General features: G+C 37.2%; 1 protein-coding gene across 2 annotated transcripts in view; it reads right to left on the bottom strand.

Moving 5' to 3' along the window:
* Positions 1–10,618: 10,618 nt before the first annotated feature.
* HEPH (hephaestin) overlaps positions 10,619–19,302 on the bottom strand; it is a 64,927-nt gene continuing 56,243 nt past the window's right edge. Inside the window, exons 19-21 of one of the 2 annotated variants that reach the window (XM_012738776.3) lie at positions 19,138–19,300; positions 16,207–16,251; positions 10,619–13,881 (exon numbers count right to left, since the gene is read on the bottom strand). In XM_012738776.3, coding sequence (XP_012594230.1) covers positions 13,649–13,881; positions 16,207–16,251; positions 19,138–19,300 — 441 coding nt within the window. In that variant the 3' untranslated portion in view covers positions 10,619–13,648. The remainder of the gene's footprint in view (positions 13,882–16,206; positions 16,252–19,137; positions 19,301–19,302) is intronic. The other variant, XM_012738779.3, reaches the window with a different exon arrangement.

Below are 19,302 nucleotides of genomic sequence, written 5' to 3'. Positions count from 1 at the left end.
CCAACTATCTGCTGTCTTCAGGAAACACATCTAAACCACAATCACTCACACAGACTCAAGGTCAATGGATGGAAAAAAATATTCCACGCAAATTGAAACCAAAAACAAGCAGGTATAGCCATTCTGATATCAACTAAAATAAACTTTAAATAGATAATGATAAAATAATATAAAGATGGTCATTATATAATGGTAAAGGGAGCAATTCAACAAGAAGTCATGATAATGCTAAATATATATGAACCTAACAGAAATTCTCAGTTTCATAAAGCAAATTCTTCTAGATGTAAGCAAAGAAATAAACAGTTGCATTGTAATTGCTGGTAACCTCAACATCCCACTGATAGAACTAAACATCAAAGCAGAGAATGATTAAAGAAACACCCTAAACAAGGACTCTAGAATAAATGGATCAAACAAAACATTCTGCCCCAAAACTACTGAATATACATTTTTTCTCATCAACATATGGGACATTTTCTAAGATTGCTTATATCTTGGGCCACAATACAAGTCTTAGCAAATTAAAAAAAAAAATCATAACATATATCTTTTCAGACCATTGTGGAATAAAGCTAGAAATTAATTCCAAGAGAAACACTAAAAACTACAGAAAGTCATGGAAATTAAACAACCTGCTGCTGAATGATCACTGGGTCAATGATAAAATTAAGATGAAAACCAAAAGACTCCTTGAACTGAATGACAAAGAGGACACAAGCTTTCAAAATCTATGGGATACAGCAAAAGCAGCCCTAAGGAGAAAATTCAAAGCTTTAAATACATACATCAAAAAGACAGAACGATCACAAATTAACAACCTAATGTCTCATATGAAGGAACTAGAAAAAGAAGATCAAACCAAACCCAAAGCCAGCAGCAGAGAAAGAAAAAAAAAAGAACTAAACAAAGTGGAAACAAGAAAAAACAATACAAAGGATCAATGAAACAAAAAGTCGATTCTTTGCAAACATAAACAAAATCAATAGACCATTAGCCAGATTAACCAGAAATAGAAAAGACTCAAATAACCTCAATCAGAAATGAAAAAGGAGACATTACAACTGAAACCGCATAAATACAAAGTATCATTCATGAATACTACTTAAACCTCTACACAAACAAACTAGAAAACCCAGAGGAAATGGACAAATTCCTAAAAACATTCAACTTCCGAAGCCTGAAACAGGAAGAAATAGAAATCCTGAACAGTTCAGCTATAAGAAACAATGGTGATCTAGCACCTCTTGTATTTTTTCTGGATAGAGCTGGAACCCATTCTACTAAGTGAAGTATCCCAAGAATGGAAAAACGAGCACCACATGTATTCACCAGCAAATTGGTAATAACTGATCAACACCTAAATGGACATATAGGAATAACATTTATTGGGCATTGGGCAGGTGGGAGGTGGTAGGTGAGAGGAGGGGATGGGTATATACATACATAATGAGTGCGATGTGCACTGTCTGGGGCATGGACATGCTTGAAGCTCTGACTCCGGGGGGTGGGGGGAGGCAACACACGTAACCTAAACATTTGTACCCCCATAATATGCTAAAATAAAAAAAAATCCTGAACAGACCAGCAATGAGCAACAAGATTGAAGCAGTAAGAAAAATATCTCCTAACAAAGAAAAGCCCTGCACAGCCAAATTCTACAAGACCTACAAAGAACTGGTACCTATCCTACAGAAATTATTCCATAACATCTAGAAGTAGGAAATCTTCCCTAACTCATTCTATAAAGCCAGTATGTCCCTGATACCAAAGCTAGAAATGAATACACAAAAAAAGAAAACTACAGACGAATATCCATTATGGAAATACATGTGAAAATCCTCAACAATATACAAGCAAAGCAAATAGCACATCAAAAAGATAATCCACCATGACAAAGTGGGTTTCATCCCATGGATGCAAGGATGGTTTAACATACTCATATGAATAAATCTGATTCACTGCATAAATGAAAACAAAGACCCTATGATCATCTCACTAGATGCAGAAAAAACATTTAATAAAGTCTAGCACCCTTTCATAATAAAAAACCCGTAATAAACTAGGCATAGAAAGAACATACTTCAAAATTATAAAAGCCATATGTGACAAACCCACAGACAACATTATACTGGATGGGGAAAAGTTGGGAGCATTGCCCCCCAGAACTAGAACAAGACAAGTATCCCACTGTCACCACTTTTAGTCAACATAATATTGGAAGCCCTAGCCAGAGCAATCAGACAAGAGAAAGAAATGATGGGCATCCAAATCGGGAAAGAGGAGGTCAAATAAAGGAATCAATAGCATTCACAAAGAAAATAAAGCCACAAGGAAAATAAAATATCTAGGAATATGCTTAACCAAGGAGGTGAAAGATCTCTACAAGGAGAGGAACAAAACACTGATGAAAGAAATCACAGATGACACAAACAAATGGAACAAACAACCCTTGCTAATGGATTGGTAGAATCAACATTGTTAAAATGCCCATACTTCCCAAAGTGATTTACAGATTCAATGCAATGCCCATAAAAATACCATGTCATATTTTACACATCTAGGGAAAAAAATCCTAGGACCATCTTCATCTGGAACCAAAAAAGAGCCCTATTTCAGCAAAAAGAGCAAATCTAGAAGAATCACATTACCTGCATTCAAATTATTCTACAAGTCTGTAGTGACAACAACAACAAAAAACTGATACTGGTATAAAAGTAGAGACATAGACCAATGGAACCAAATAGAGAACCCAGAAATAAAACCATCTACCTACAACCAACAGATCTTCGAGAAAGCAGACAACAATATACATTGGGGAAACAAAGCTCTATTCAATAAATAGCAAAATTATTTAGCCACATGCAGAAGAATGAAATAGGACTCCTATCTCTCACCATTACAAAAATTAATTCAAGATAGATAAAAGACTTAAATTTAAGGCATGAAATCTTAAAAGTCTAGAAGAAAATAGGAAAACCTCTTGTAGACATTGGCCTAAGCAATGGCCTAAGCAAAGACTTTCTGACTAAGACCCAGAAGGCAAATACAGCAACAACAAAAATAAATAAATGAAACTTCATTAAATTAAAAAGCATCTGCACAATGAAGGAAATAATAAACATTGAACAGACAAGCTACAGAATGGAAGAAAATATTTGTAAACTCTACATCTGACAAAGGTATAATATCTATAATCTACAAAGGATTCAAGCAAATCAGCAAAAGAGAAAAGAAAAACAATTCCATCAAAAAATAGGCAAAAGACATGAAAAGAAGTTTTTCGAAAGAAGATAGACAACTGGCCGACAAACATATAAAAAATGCTCAACATCGGCCGGCCGCGGTGGCTCACGCCTGTAATCCTAGCACTCAGGGAGGCCGAGGTGGGCGGATTGCTCCAGGTCAGGAGTTTGAAACCAGCCTGAGCAAGAGTGATACCCCGTCTCTACTATAAATAGAAAGAAATTAATTGGCCAACTAATATATATAGAAAAAATTATCCGGGCATGGTGGCACATGCCTGTAGTCCCGGCTACTCTGGAGGCTGAGGCAGGAGGATTGCCTGAGCCCAGGAGATTGAGGTTGCTGTGAGCTAGGCTGATGCCACGGCACTCACTCTAGCCTGGGCAACAAAGCGAAACTCTGTCTCAAAAAAAAAAAAAATGCTCAACATCACCAATCATCAGAGAAATGTAAATTAAAACTACAATGAAATACAACTTACCCCTATCATAATGGCCATCATTAAAAAAGTAAAAGAACAACAACAACAAAAAAAAAACAAATAAATGCTGGTATGGATGCAGAGAGAAATGAATCTTTACACACTATTGGTGGGACTGCAAATTAGTATAACTGCTATGAAAAACAGTATTGATACTCCTCAATGAAACAAATGTATACCTACCATTTGACCCAGCAATCCCACTGCTGAGTATCTACACAATGAAATATAACTTTATCAAAGAGACATCTGCACTTGAATGTTTATTGCAGCACAATTCATAATTGCAAAGATGTGGAATCAACCTTAGTGCCCATCAATTCATGAGTGGATAAAGAAAATGTGCTTTATGTTATACACACACACACACACACACTCACACACACACACACACACACCATGGAGTACTACTCGGCCACAAAAAAGAATGAAATAATGTCATACACGCAATTTGGATGGAACTAGAGACCATTACCCTAAGTGAAATATCTCAGAAATGGAAAACCAAACACCATAGGTTCTAATAAGTGGGAGCTAACCAATGGGTACATTTGGGCACAAAACAATGTAAAGCACAATAGAAAGCAAGAAAGAGGTAGGATTAGAGTGGAGGTCTAGGATAAAAACTTAACTATTGATTACAATGAACACTATTCTGGTGATAGGCACACCAAAAGCTCTGACTTAAGCATTATACAAGGTGTCCATATAACAAAAACACTTGTATCCTCTTAATTAATATTTTGAAATGAAAAAAAAAACACCATCATAATTTATGTTCAGCAATATTGTATTGAATAATATAATACTATATTTAATAATAACAATAACAATATTATATTGAACAGCATATATGGAGAAAGTTTAGAACACCTGGGTTTGTTTAAAGACTCTTTTTTCATGAATCCTCTGTTGCCAGTCACTGATTAATCTCTTCTTTATTCTACCTCCCCAGCACCTTGTATTGGATGTGTTTCTAATTCACATTAATTGAACCTTCCTAGCTCTAGTCAAAAAATCCTGTAGCAGTGATTTTTAACCTTGGCTTTATACTAGAATTATCTGGGGCATTTTGAAAATTCTGAAGCCTAGACCTCACCCCTAGAGATTCTGATTTAACTGTCTGGAGTGCAGCTCTGACATAGGAGAGTTTAAAAAAAAAATCTCCCCAGGTGATTTTAATGAGTAGCCAGGGCTAAGAACCTCTTCTCTATAGGAAACTTTTCCCTCTTACTAATAGCTTTTTAAAAAAATCATGCCCACAGGTAATCTATTTACTCTTGTAAAAGTCTCTTAAACATCCTCCAACTGCCTGTTTCCTGCCTCCCCATCTGTAGGCAGAAGCCAAGAGAGGATGCCTCCATAGGATTATTGGTTTGCCTTCTTTTAACCCTTGGCTTCTGAGGGTGAAATTTGCATTCTTCTTAATCTGTATTAAATGGTCCCTTACAAATTATCCCAATTATAGGATCAGGTATAAACTTAAACTCAAATGCAGATGACTTCTAATATATGCCAGCTTCCTGGGCAGAGTCCACAGGCTTTCAAAGCAAGCTATATCCAAACTTATTTCATAAAAACCAATTACAGGCTTTAGGTTCCAGACCAAATTGGAGTAGATGTACTTCTCTATTCCCCCTGCTAAGTGCAGCTAAAATTCCTGAGAATCATATATAAAACTAATATGAGAAGGCCCTAAAAGATAGAGAAAAGGTTGACTATTTGGGAGCATGGAACCTGATAAACAACACATGAGTTCCCTGGGTTTGTTTTTTTTTTGTTGTTGTTGTTGTTGTTTTTTTGCCTTATGCATCTCAGATTGGGTCGGAGAAAAGCCAGTAACACAGAAATTCTAACAAGTATACACCAAAAATCCCCAAAGAAAAGCCTGCGAAAAAGAAAGGAAAGGGGCAATCTAGGAAGACAGAAAACTTTTAGACAGTAACCGCCCTACCCTCAGCCAAACATTGTGGAAAAACCATGGGTCCATCCCCATCCTTGTCAGTAAAAGCGGCACAGAAAGCTAAGACTTCCACCCTTGCCCTGCTTTAATGAGATATCCCTTCCCCTTCTGTCTCAGTGGTATCAGAGATAGACCAAATGAGTACTAGGGACTTTTATTACTACCCTGTGATAACAAGTATATCTCTATGATATCAATGGAGGCCTCTTTGGAGTCTGGGACACTTCTACCCAGTGGTGACAAGTCACTCCTCCTATTCCCTACCTCCCAGTGTCAACAGAGGCTGAATGAGCCCCAGAATATTCCCTACCCTCCAGAAGTAACAAGGCATCTTCCCACACAAAGATGTCAGTGGAGACCACATGGGAAGCAGTAATAATGTGTTTCTTTTTCTTCTAGCCAGGGTGGCATTATTAGAAGCCAAGTGAAGAGCTGAAACTCTCACTTTTTCCCAAAAGTTAGAAAGCACTCCTCATCTCAGGGCTGTCAAGGAAGGTTGAGTGGGAGATTGGATTTCAATCCACCACTTGGTAGTAATGATAGGGTGCCTCCCCTCCCATCATAGGTATGGTGTCAGAGGAGGCCTGCTAAACAGAATATTTTAAATATATCCAGGGTCTCATAATATTATATACAAAATGTCTAGGATAAAATTTTTTAAATCATGTTTCATAACAAGGACTAGGAAAATTTCAACTTAAGTGAGAAAAGACAATCAACTGATGTCAATGAGATGACACAGATCTTGGTATTAATCTGAAAAGAATTTTAAAGCAGTCACCATAAAAATGCTTCAATGTACAATTATGAATTTTCTTGAAACAAATGAAAGGAGCGGAATGCCACCAATACTGATGATCTATCGTCATGGATGGACACAACTTACCAATTAAATACTGAAGTACATACAATATGGGTGATAAACAGGCACTGTCTTGGGTTTATCCAAGTGTCCTCCTGAGGTTTTCCCACAATCAGGAGTCAATTGGTTAATACCTGGCCTGGCAGTGATCCTCCAAGACCCTGCATAGCCTCTAGCCAGCACCTTGTTAATTATTTTTGACATCATTCAACATTTAACATCGTATTCAATGTTGTATTGTCTTTGCTCCTTTGTCAAAGATGTTGATATTTATGTGGGTCTATTTATGACCTCTATATTCTACTTCATTGATCTATTTGTCTAGTCTTTCACCAATATTACACTGTCTCAATTACTGTAGTTTTATAGCAAGTCTTGAAGCCATATAGTATCACTCCTCCAACTTTATTCTTTTCCTTTAATATTGTTTTGGCTTTCCATATAAACTTCAAAGTCACTTTGTTGATATCCACAACATAACAATCAATGTAATTTTGATTGGAATTGCATTAAATATATACATATAAACTTGGAAGAACAGACATCTTGACAATATTGACTATTCCCATTTATTTCTTCATTTATTTATTAGCTCTTTGATTTCTTTCATCAGAGTTTTGTAGTTTTCCTCATATATATCTTGTACATGTACAAGATATATATGATTTATATATAAAGCATATATATCTTATATGATTTGATTTATACCTAAGTATTTCATTTGGGGGGTGCTAATGTAAACAGTAATGTGATTTTAATTTTATATTTCACTTGTGCATTGCCAGTTTATAGGGATGTGACTACGTTTTTGTATATTAACCTTATATCCTGCAACCCTGATATAATTGCTCATTAGTTCTAGTTTTTTTTTTTTTTTTTTTGGTCTATTCTTTCAGATTTTCCACATAGACAATCATTTCATCTGTGAACAAAGAGTTTTATTTCTTCCTCCCCAATCTGTATAACCTTTATTTCCTTTTTGTCTTATTGCATTAGCTAGAACTTGTAGTATGATGTTAAAAAGGAGTGGTGAGAGGATACATCTTGCCTTGTTCCTGATCTTAGTGGGAGGGTGTCTATTTTCTCAGCATTGTGATCTTAGCTAGAGGTTTTATAGATTTTCTTTATCAGGTTAATGATGTTTCTTTCTATTCCTAATTTGCTGGGAGTTGCTTTTTTATTATGAGTGAGTGTTGGAATTTCTCAAATGCTATTTGAATTTATTTATATGAGCATGTGATTTTTTTCTTAGCCCATTGATGTAATGAATTACATTAATTGGTTTTCAAATGTTGAATGAGCTTTGCATACTTGGAATAAATTCCACTTGGTCAGGGTGTATAATTCTTTCTATACATTGTTAGATTGATTTGGTAATATTTTTTTGAGGACTTTGCATCTATGTTCATGAGACATAGCAAAGGGTGTTTAGCTGTATTTTCTTGCAATGTCTTTGTCTGGTTTTGGTACTAGGGTAATGCTGCTGGTCACATGGAATAAGTTAAGAAGTATTCCCTCTTCTGAAAGAGATGGAGAATTGGTATAATTTCTTCCTTAAATGTTTGACAGAATTCACCAGAAAATTCATCTGGGCCTAATGCTTTCTCTTTTAGAATGCCATTAATTATTGATTCAATTTCTTTGATATAGGCCTATTCAGATTGTCTATTTCTTCTTGTGTGAATTTTAGAAGATTGTGTCTTTCAAAGCATTGGTCCATTTCATCTAGGTTATCAAATTTATAGGCATAGAATCATTTACAATATTAACTATCCTTTTAATGTCTTTAGAAATTGCAGTGATATCCCTTCTTTAACTTTTAATATTAGTAATTTGCATCTTCTCTTTTAGACTGGCTATTGATCTTTTTGAAAAACTTACTTTTGGTTTTCTTGATTTTCTCTATTGATTTCATTGATTTCTGGTTTAATTTTTATATTTATTTTCTTTTGCTTCTTTTGTTGATTTAATTGGCTCTTTTTTCTAGTTAGCTAAAGTGGAAGCTTAGATTATTAATTTTAAACCTTTCTTCTTTTTTTAAAGCCAGTCAAATTTGGTGGTGGAGAGGTATATCAACTTTAGTGACCATAATCATAATGTCAATACGTTCTGATACCTCACTACCATCAGACCAACCCTTTTCTTCTTTTATAAAAGATGCTTTCAATGTTATAAAATGTTTTCTGAATACTGCTTTTGCTGCATCTCACCATGCAATACATTTAGATTCAGCACTTATTACAAGCAATACATTGTAATGGAAAGAGCACTCATCAGTGCCAGAAGACCTCAATTTAAGTCCCACCTTGGCTTTGTGTTCCAAGAGGCTTTGTGTCTCTTTGAGTCTCAGTTTTCTCATCCATAAGAATAAAATTTATTAGTAGTTACATAACAGTTCAAAGCAGTGAATTGTAAATGATAAGTGAATACTAACCATTTTAAGACATTTTAGATCACTGTGAAATGGAATAGTCATGAGGATTTATGAAGGGAACAAGGCTTGATATTTTCAAATAAAAGCATTTTAGTTCTAAAAATATTCCCTTTAGCACTGCTATGGCTGCATCTCACAAGTTTTGGTGCGTTGTATTTTAATTTTCAATTAGTTCCATGCATTTTTAAATTTCCTTTGAGACTTCTTTGATCCATGGATTTAGAAATGTATTTTTTTTAATTTATGATTGTTAAAAATTAACCCTCTGATGTTTGCTTTATGGTCTAGGATATGTTCTATCTTCATAAATGTTCCATGGTTATTTGAAAACGTGTATTCTGCTGTTCTTGGTGGAGTGTTTTATGTATGTCAGTCAGGTCCTGTTGATTGACTATATTGTGCAGATCTTATATATACCCTCCCCCTTGATGTTTTCTTTTTCTGTTTCTTTTCTTTTTTTTCTGCTTTTCCACGATTTTTTCCTTTATCATCTTCTCTGTTTGAAGAACTTTCTTTTAGCCATTCCTTAAGGGTAGATGTGAGGGTAAAAAAAAAAATTATCTTAGATTTCCTTAGTCTGAGAATGTCTGTATGTCTATATTACTTTCAGCACTTAAAAAAATGTCATGTCACTTCCTTCTTCCAGGGCTTTATATAGATACCCACTGTCATTCAAATTATTGTTCCCATATAGGTAACATGCAGGGTTTGTTTGTTTGTTCGTTTGTCTGTCGTTGTTGTTTTCATTTTTTGTTCTGTCTTTACTTTTTAGAATTCAAGTATGCTGTGTCTGGGTATAGATTTATTTAGGTTCATCCTATGTGAGGATCACTCAGCTTCTTCAATCTGTAGGCTTATACCTTTTGCCAAGTTTGGGAAGCTATCAACCATTCTTTCTTCAAATATTCTTTCTGTTGCACCCTCTTCCTCCTCATCTGAGCTTCTTAGACTCTGTTCATTCAGCCTATGTTCCCTGTTGTTTGGATTCAGTAAATTCTACCAACGTGGCCTCAAGTTCACTAATTCCATCTTCTCTTACCTCTACTATTGAGCTCACCCAATGAATCTTTCAGTTGAGTTATATTTTCCAGTTCTATACTTTTTTATACTTTCCTTTTTTTAAAACTTCTACGCCTTTGTTAAAATTTTTATTTTTTCATTTATGTCAAGAGCATTTATAATTGCTTATGGAAGCATTTTTTATGATGGCTGCTACTTTAAAATCTTTTTCAGGTAATTCCAACATTTGAATTATCCTTGTATTTGTGTCTGTTGATTGCCTTTCCTCATTCAAGTTGTAATGATCTGGCTGGGCACGGTGGCTCACACTTGTAATCCTAGCACTCTGGGAGGCCGAGGCAGGTGGATTGTTTGAGCTCAAAAGTTGGAGACCACCCTGAGCAAGAGCTAGACCATGTTGCTACCAAAAATAGAAAAAATTAGTCAGTCATGGTGGCACATGCCTGTAGTCCCAGATACTCTGGAGACTGAGGCAGGAGGATTGCTTGAGCTCAGGAGTTTGAGGTTGCTGTTAGCTAGGCTAACGCCATGGCACTCTAGCCTGGGTGACAGAGCAAGACTCTGTCTAAAAAGAAAAAAAAAAAGTTGTAATTTTCCTTGTTCTTGGTATAATGGAACTCTGGGGCATATTTAATTAATCTATTTTAGCAGGTAGTCACCCTGTTTAGGTTTAGCACATAGGTCCTGGTATAATTTTGTGCTCTAATGATGGCATAATTTTCAGAGACTTTGATGTGCTATTTTGTTTGGTTTGGTTTTTCTGGTGTCACTGAGCCTCCTTTTGATCCATGCCGTAGCCAGTTGGTGACTCTGGATAAGGAAAGGTATTCTCCAGCTTGAAGGAACAAAGAGTGTTTCCTGGATTGGACAGCTTGCTGTGTTGAAGTTCACCTTGGCAGGTGCTATCTGGTGTCTTTTTGGAGGGGCAGGTGGGGAGGCTGGCTCGCAGAAATGAAGAGCAGTTGCACTGGCCACTTAATATCAACAAGGATCCTTCTCAATCTTCCTTTCCAGCACTTTCAGACCCACCTGGAGTTGTCACTAGGACTCCCCTGTCATCTTGGGATGCCTTTTGCTAAGTTGGGAGATGCTGGGCATGAGTCATCTTCTGTTTCTGGGTAGAGGGTCATAAGATGCCAAGTTGCTGTGTTGCTCTTCCAGTCCTGTGTCCCTAGCCAATCTGCCTTCCTCTTTCTACCTTTTGGGGTACTTCTATTGTTTCTTTCATGATTTCTGGGGAGAGATAGGGAGAGACAAGTCTATGACATTTTGTCCAAACTAAAAACCTAATTTATATTCTCGAAACATCACTTTTGTATGTGAAGAATCAATTTTAGGGGCTAGAGAGAATGTGAGGGAAGTAAGCAGGAGGCTACTATAGTAGTCTAGATAACAAATGGTTGTGTTTTAAACTGAAGTGATAGCAATGGAGATAGAAACAAATGAATGGACTAAAGGTATTTGGAGGTAAAACAAAGACTCACTTATGTGCTGGCACTGGGAATTTCTGGCTTGAACAATTGTATGGATGGCCACTTAACTGTCAAAATATTTCCTTATATCCCCACATGAAGCAAACCTACCAGAAAACCCTTTCTTAAATATGCAGGCATTGAACTTTCATTCCTTGACCCGAAGGCAGGATTTTGTACTAAGAAGAAATTCATCCCATCCTATCTACCACTCCTAGTCTGTCAGATTCAAGACTGGAACCAAGCCAAGGGCCTTCTGGTCGCATATAAATGAAAACCATTAATTTATTGGAGTCACCAGAGTATACATGGTTTTTGTGAGCCTCCATGTTAACTTCAGGCCTAAAGGGTTCTGCTGATATTAAATGCATTGATTCTGCAATGGCTTAAATACTAACACTTAGATAACTAGCAATCTAAACACCTCCTCTACTCTCACTGTGTTTCTGAGATTTCCAGTAAAGCTTTCCAGAAAGCTGCTGACCATGATAAAACAGATGAATGATAGGCTCTGGCTTGTATTTCCTCCTCCGATGTTCAACATTATATGGTAACTAAATACCAGCTCTGTGGGTTTCTACATTTTATCAGAAAGGGTTGCTAACTAGGCAGACAGGGTGCTGGGCAGACAGAAAAGTTGGAATCAATACAGGTAAGAAAAATGAAGATTAGTGGATTTTTCCATGACATAGGAGAATGAAACAGGTATTTGCAGTCAAATAGATGAACACTTAAATCCCTGGTCAACTTCTAGTTGAGTGGTCTTGGATAATATTACTTAATGTCTATGAGCCTTTGTTTACTCAAATGTAAACTGGGATATCACTCTACAGAAATGAGTTAAGTCAAATTCAGTCAGGAATTAGAATGCTTTGTAAAGTGTAAAACACTATGTACTTCAGTTATCATCTTTACTCTCCCTGTTTCTCCACTTGTCAGGTGGTACAGTATTGTGGAGACTGCAGTGGGGGTGGATCTTCTTACCCCGTACCTAATCTATCACTTGTCTACACTTTCTGACCAAGGTTTCATAGAGGCTCAGACTTGCAGGTCACAAAGGAATACTGCTATAGACACCCAAGAATATGGCTCTGTCTTATAAAGAGGTTTCCAAGTTGCAAGCAGATGTTTCATATCCCGACTACCAAAAAGGGACCATCAGCAATGTGCCCACCTCTCCTTGTCCAGTAGACATGTTTAAGTCTTTTCTCAGACTTCTATTTCCCTTTGGCAACTTTTCTTAGCAATCAGAAAATTTTTGTCACCTATGGGATAGTTCCTTCTCTAGGATGGTACTAATCACTCTGACTTTGAGGTTTCCTCTGGGACAGTTTCCTCATCTCCAAACCACAAACTTGCAGGCTCCACAAATGAGAGACAGATCCAAACTATACTTTTCCACTGTCCAGCCTCACGTGCTTTCTGTTTCAATCATAGTCACACCTCCTAGAAGCCACAGGTACCAACAAAGTCACAAAATTTAGTCTTTTTGTGTTCTAACAAGTACTTTAATAGACAGATTTTGTTGCCTAAAACATGGAAAGGCCACTCAATATTCCCGTTAGTGCCACTGTGTAGTAACTTGGAAGCTCTAAGGAGCTTCTGAATCCAGAGGTTGTAGTTGCCCATCCACCACTTCTCCAAAGTAGTTCACTGCCAAGGAGAGTCAATATTCAATTTGAATTCCCAATTCCAACCCTACCCCCAATTTCCCAACATGACTATGTTCTTAGCCTTTTGTTTAGATGTGAGTTATCTTCATAGCTCACCTGGCCTCAGTTCAAAGTGAACTCGCTTGAAAGCAGTAGAAACCTGATCAATGAAGTTTTTTCTTAGTATCTACTTTGTGAGAAGGATCAGTTCCTAGGAATTTTCGGACCTTCCAAGTGTAAGAAGGTGATATAATATAGCCATTGAAATTTGCAATGTAGGATACTAGGGTAGTCACTTATCCCCAGGTGCCCAAGTGGAACAAAGAAACTGAAGAAAAAATAAAACCATATAATTTCCATGTAAATAAATAAATGAAGAAATACCCAGATAAGTTTGATTCCTTTCTCTGCCTCTCCACTACTCATACCCCTTTGACAGTGGGGTTAGATGCTAGTCCATGGCCTTCTGAGAGTGCGCTTCAGATGTGCTTCCTGAGGATATCCCCAGGTTCCAGCTGTTACTGCTTTAGAGACAGAAGCTTGAAGCTGTCATCCAGGATGGACCTCCTATTGCGTCGTAACTTCCTTTGCCGATGCTGGTACCAAACTACACCACCAAGAGCCACAGCAATGAGCAGGAGGATGACACCCATGGCAATCAAAACAGAAGTCAGCATCTCAACATTCTTTATGGGGATCTGCATGCCCAGCATCCTCACATTGCCTTCACTAATGTCTCTGGGGATTGCTGCTGAAATGGAAAAAAAGGAAAATGGGCATCCTGGGATAGAGAATATTCTAAAAGTTTGCCTTTTTCAGTCATCTCCCAGAGACAAAATCCCATTCAAATAAGACAGCACACCTGTCCCTAACTTTCAAACAACCATCTAATGAAGACACATTCAGAGGTTACAGATAATCATAGAAACATGATGCTACAGCTGAAAAGGTCCTTGAGAATCAATGTGGTTCCAGTTCACCCATGGAAAGAGCTATGACTCAGAGTGGGAAGGCCCTTGATTTATTTCCTCAAGTATCTAAAGGCCTAAATGTAGAAAACAAGGAAGAATTGGACTTCGTCTGCATGGTTTCAGAGGGTAGAATTGAAAGCAATAAGGAAAACTCCAGAAAGAAGTTTGACTCAGTCATCCAGCTTATCAATGTTAATTTTGACCACTATATCATGACAACAATCTGACACTGTGCTGTATAGTCTCTCATATCTTTGGGTCATATTAACACTGATGTCACACAGATCTTTCAAGGTGAAATATCTGGTTGTGTTAGTTTCTGGCATACAAACATTTGATTGTTCCCAAGTAACCTACAGTGTAAAGCTCACACTCTTTAGTCAGACATTCCAATACTCATAATTAGGGTCCGCTACCTATCTAGTCTTATCTATTATTCTTCAGCCATATCAACTTATTCTTTGTTCTCTAAAACAAGTGATCCTCTTGCTCATGGTACTCCCTTTGTCTAAACACACTCTTCCTTCCCCTTATCTTTTTAGCCCCAGCTTAAATGTTACATGTCTCTGCAAAGTTTTCTTCAATTTAGTTAGGCAATTAAAGGTCCTTTCCTCTATGTTTCCGAAGTGCTGTACTTTGTACTCTCACAATTTACTTACTGTGTGATTTGGGCCAAGTGACCTAATCTCTCATTCCCCATCTAATCTGTTTCCTATTTTATAAAATGGGGATAACAATCATGCCTAGCACAGAGGCTTATTGTCAGATTTAAGTAAGTTAATACTTATACAATATTTGGCATAGCACCTAGAAATAGCAAATGCACAATGTTAGCTGTTATTATTGTTTGCCCATTTTGTGCAACACATAGCATCCAGCTTTGCAATTATTGTTTTGGTATGTCATTCCACTTTTAGACACTAGAAAGTAGCAACTATGTCTTACTTATTTCGGTAACTGTGATACTTGACAACTGTTTGATGAATGTATAACTGGCTGAATGAATGTTCTAACAGAACTGAGAGAAGATGGAATGTAATGAGTTCAAACAGAAGCTGGAAAACATCCTTGTTCTGAGTTTACATTCTACCACTTATTCCTTTTGTAACAAATCACTTTCCATCTCTCAGTTTCTTGTGTAGAAAATTATTGAGTTTTATTAGACCAACAGTTTTCAGGGTATTTTCCCCATTGTGGAACCTTTTTAACAAATGAGAGCTTATGAGGAATGTATGCATGTACACAAAATATATATGTACATATATAAATATACACACAAAGTATGTATATGAAAACATGTGTGTGTGTGTGTGTGTGTGTGTGTGTGTGTGTGTGTGTATAATAAATGAGCTACTTGGGTTGCAGGAAACACAACCTGAAGCTCCATCCATTCAACTTCACCTTATCTCTCTCCATCCCCTCAAGGACATACCCTGGACCCTTGCTTAACAGTTCATAAATTACTTATATCATTAGGACTTCTCCAAACATAGCTGAAAAACTTCCAGACTAAACTGATGATCTCTAATGTCCCATTTAGCTCTTACAACTTTCTGAATCTTTCCTAGTCCAGTTATAAATGGGGTGGAGAATAAGAACACTATTTGGACCTAGGCTGCATAAGACAATAATCACTATTTTCTTGAAAGGCAGACATGGCTGGTTCAACTGTGTGATATTCCATAGATGAAGGAGAAAAAGGCAAGAATAAAAAAGCTCTTGAAAACCATCTGGTATTTGTTCTAGTCTCACACCGTCCCTGTGGGGAATCCATGTCTGTGCTACAACCCTCTGATGCCTAACCCAGCAGGACCTAAGACTTTCCTTCCCCTTATACGTTAGGTGGGAGGCTAAGACAGCAACCTCCAACTGAGAATGACACTGTTTTCCCGAACTCAGGAGGTTGGGGTTGGGAGCCAGAGAGAATAAACCTGCTAAGGAAAGCTGACCCTTGGTTCCCTGGCTTCTAAAGTCTTAAAGAAATCTCAGATTCTTTCTGCTAGTATGGTGATGCCCACACTTCAGTCATGTGAGTCCCATCTGCTAGAGGTACCCCCCTACACATACCATATCTAACTATCCAGTCTGTGTATCATTCTACCTACCTTTTTCAATCTCTTTGTTGATGGTGGTGATAGTGCTTAAGTATTCTGGGGAGAAAAAAGACAAGAGGTTAGTTAGCCCTTTTATTCTTCCTGGCAATCTGTAGGTTCCCTGTGGGAGGTCAGCATTGGCTGGAGAAATTTCTCTGTGGTATACTAAACAAAATGAAGGTGGAATCAACTACTTTATGATCAAAGTCAATATTGGTTAGTTTCACTTGAATTTTAGCAGTGACACAATGTATAGGCAAGAGCACAGGCTTAGGAGTCCAACATTTAAGTCACCTCTCTACAATTATTTATTTATTTCTTGGCATTTCTTCTCCATCCTTCCTTCAGGAAGTCCCAGCTCCTTGTCAAATGTACCTCCCTACACATTCAACCTCTTTTCAGAAATACTTCTTTTTTTCCTTCTCTCAATAACACTGATCTCTTTTGAAGACTGTGCTTAATTTCACCCTCTTACAACTGCTTTGAGAGCATTGTTCCTCCTCTTTTTGTAAAGATCTATTTTGAGGCTTATATTATTTGGCTAGAAAAATCACAACCACTTTTTGTTACTGTTACAAGATCTCTTCATTCATAGAAGTCTTTGGACCTGGCACAGTCTTCCTCTTCCTCAATTCCCACCATGATTGTTGACTCATTCAAGACTCAAGCCTCACAGTTTCTGGACATCTTAACTCCGATGACTTTTATGTCTACTCCAATTTTATCAACTATTCCCATGGTGACATTGGACTTATTATCAAAAATTGTTCCATCTCAGAAATTTAAAATCTTCCTCTACAGGGATAACTATGAAACTCTTAGGAAGGAAATAGCAGAGGACGTAAACAAATGGAAATCCATACCATGCTCATGGGTCAGCAGAATTAACATTGTTAAATGTCTATACTACCCAAAGTGATCTACAGAGTCAATGCAATCCCTATTAAAATACAAACATCATTTTTCACAGATATAGAAAAAATAATTTTATGCTTCATATGGAACCAGAGAAGACCCCATATATCAAAAGCAATTCTAAGCAATAAAAACAAAATGGGAAGTATCAATATGCCAGATTTCAAAGTATACTACAAGGCTACAGTAATTAAATCAGCTTGGCATTGGCACAAAAACAGGGACATAGACCAGTGGAACAGAACTGATAACCCAGTTATAAAACCATCCTCATATAGCCATATAATCTTCAACAAAGCAGAAAAAATCATACACTGGGGAAAAGAATCCTTATTCAATTAATGGTGCTGGGAAAACTGGATAGCCACATGTAGAAGACTGAAGCAGGATCCACACCTTTCACCTCTCAGAAAAATAAACTCACGCTGGGTAACAGACTTAAACCTAAGGTATGAAACTATTAGAATTCTAGAGGAAAATGTTGGAAATACTCCTCTAGACACTGGACTACACAGAGAATTTATGAAGAACACCCCAAAGGCAATCACAGCAACAACAAAAATAAATAAATGGGACCTGATCAAACTAAAAAGCTTCTGCACAGCCAAAGAAACTATCACAAGAGCAAACAGACAACCTACAGAATGGGGGAAAATTTTCTCATGCTACACATCCAATAAGGGGATGATAATTAGAATCTATTTAGAACTCATGGAAATCAGCAAAGAAAAATCAAACAACCCTATCAAAAGTGGGCTAAAGACACGAACAGAAACTTTCCAAAAGAAGACAGAAGAATGGCCAACAAACATATGAAAAAATGCTCAACATCTCTAATCATCAGGGAAATGCAAATCAAAACCACAATGAGATATCGCTTATCTCCAGTGAGAATGGCCTTTATTAATGAGTCCCAAAACAATAAATGTTGGTGTGGATGTGGAGAGATAGGAACATTCCTACACTGCTGGTGGGACTGCAAACTAGTTCAACCTCTGTGGAAAGCAATATGGAGATACCTTAAAGTGATACAAATGGATCTCCCATTTGATCCAGCAATCCCACTACTGGGTATCTACCCAAAAGAAAAAAGACACTCTATAAAAAAGACACCTCCACTCGAATGTGTATAGCAGCACAATTCACAATTGCAAAGATGTGGAAACAACCCAGTGCCCATCAATACATGAGCAGATTAATAAAATGTGGTATATGTATACCATGAAGTTTTACTGAGGCACAAAAAAACAATGGTGATATAGCACCTCTTGTATTTCCTGGATAGAGCTGGAACCCATTCTATTAAGCAAAGTATCCCAAGAATGGAAAAATAAGCACCACAGGTACTCACCAGAAAACTGGTATTAACTAATCAACACCTAACTGGACATATAGGAATAACATTTGTCGGGTGTCAGGCAGGTAGGGGGAGGGGATGGGTACATACATATACAATGAGTGCAATGCACACAATCTGGGGGACGGACATGTTTGAAGCTCTGACTGGAGGGGGGGCAAGGACAATATATGTAACCTTAACATTTGTACCCCCATAATATGCTGAAAAAAATAAATAAAAAAAAGAGATTCATTAGCAATATTCCTTGAAATAGTGCTTCTAATGTATTCTAAATAATACATTTATATATGTGTGAATGTATATATAAATTAGTGCAGGTTTGCTTCCTTTGAAATTTTATATTATATATATTTACATATATATGTATAAAATTTCAAAGGAAGCAAATCTGCACTAAGCATTGATGCATACAGCCCAGTCAGTTTCAGGCTGGTCAACAAAGTGAACTCAAGAAGTATCAAAGTAATTAGAGAGGGACAGTTGTCAGGGGGGCAATGGAAACTTGAGAAATATTGGTTGGGGAAATACTTATAGGGGGAGCATGCTCTGTCTTAAGACCTGGTTCTTCTGGGATCAGAAAAGATAGAAGAGGTTTCTTGTTATTACCTTGTTACTATAGGCTAGATAAAATGGTAGAAGATGATCCATCTTGGGCAGTTAGGCTTTACCTGTTTGGGGCAAAACAGTGAAGAGCGTCTCCATGCCAGCATGAACATGGTCAGTCACATGGCAGTGCATCAGCCATGTCCCAGGGTTACTGGCCACCATCTCCACAACCTCAAAGGTCCCTGGGAACAGATCCACCACATCTGCCCGGTAGCTCTCTCCATTCT

Source organism: Microcebus murinus, chromosome X (assembly GCF_040939455.1).
Source record: "Microcebus murinus isolate Inina chromosome X, M.murinus_Inina_mat1.0, whole genome shotgun sequence".
Lineage (NCBI taxonomy): Eukaryota > Metazoa > Chordata > Mammalia > Primates > Cheirogaleidae > Microcebus > Microcebus murinus.
This window is presented reverse-complemented; position numbering and strand designations above follow the sequence as displayed.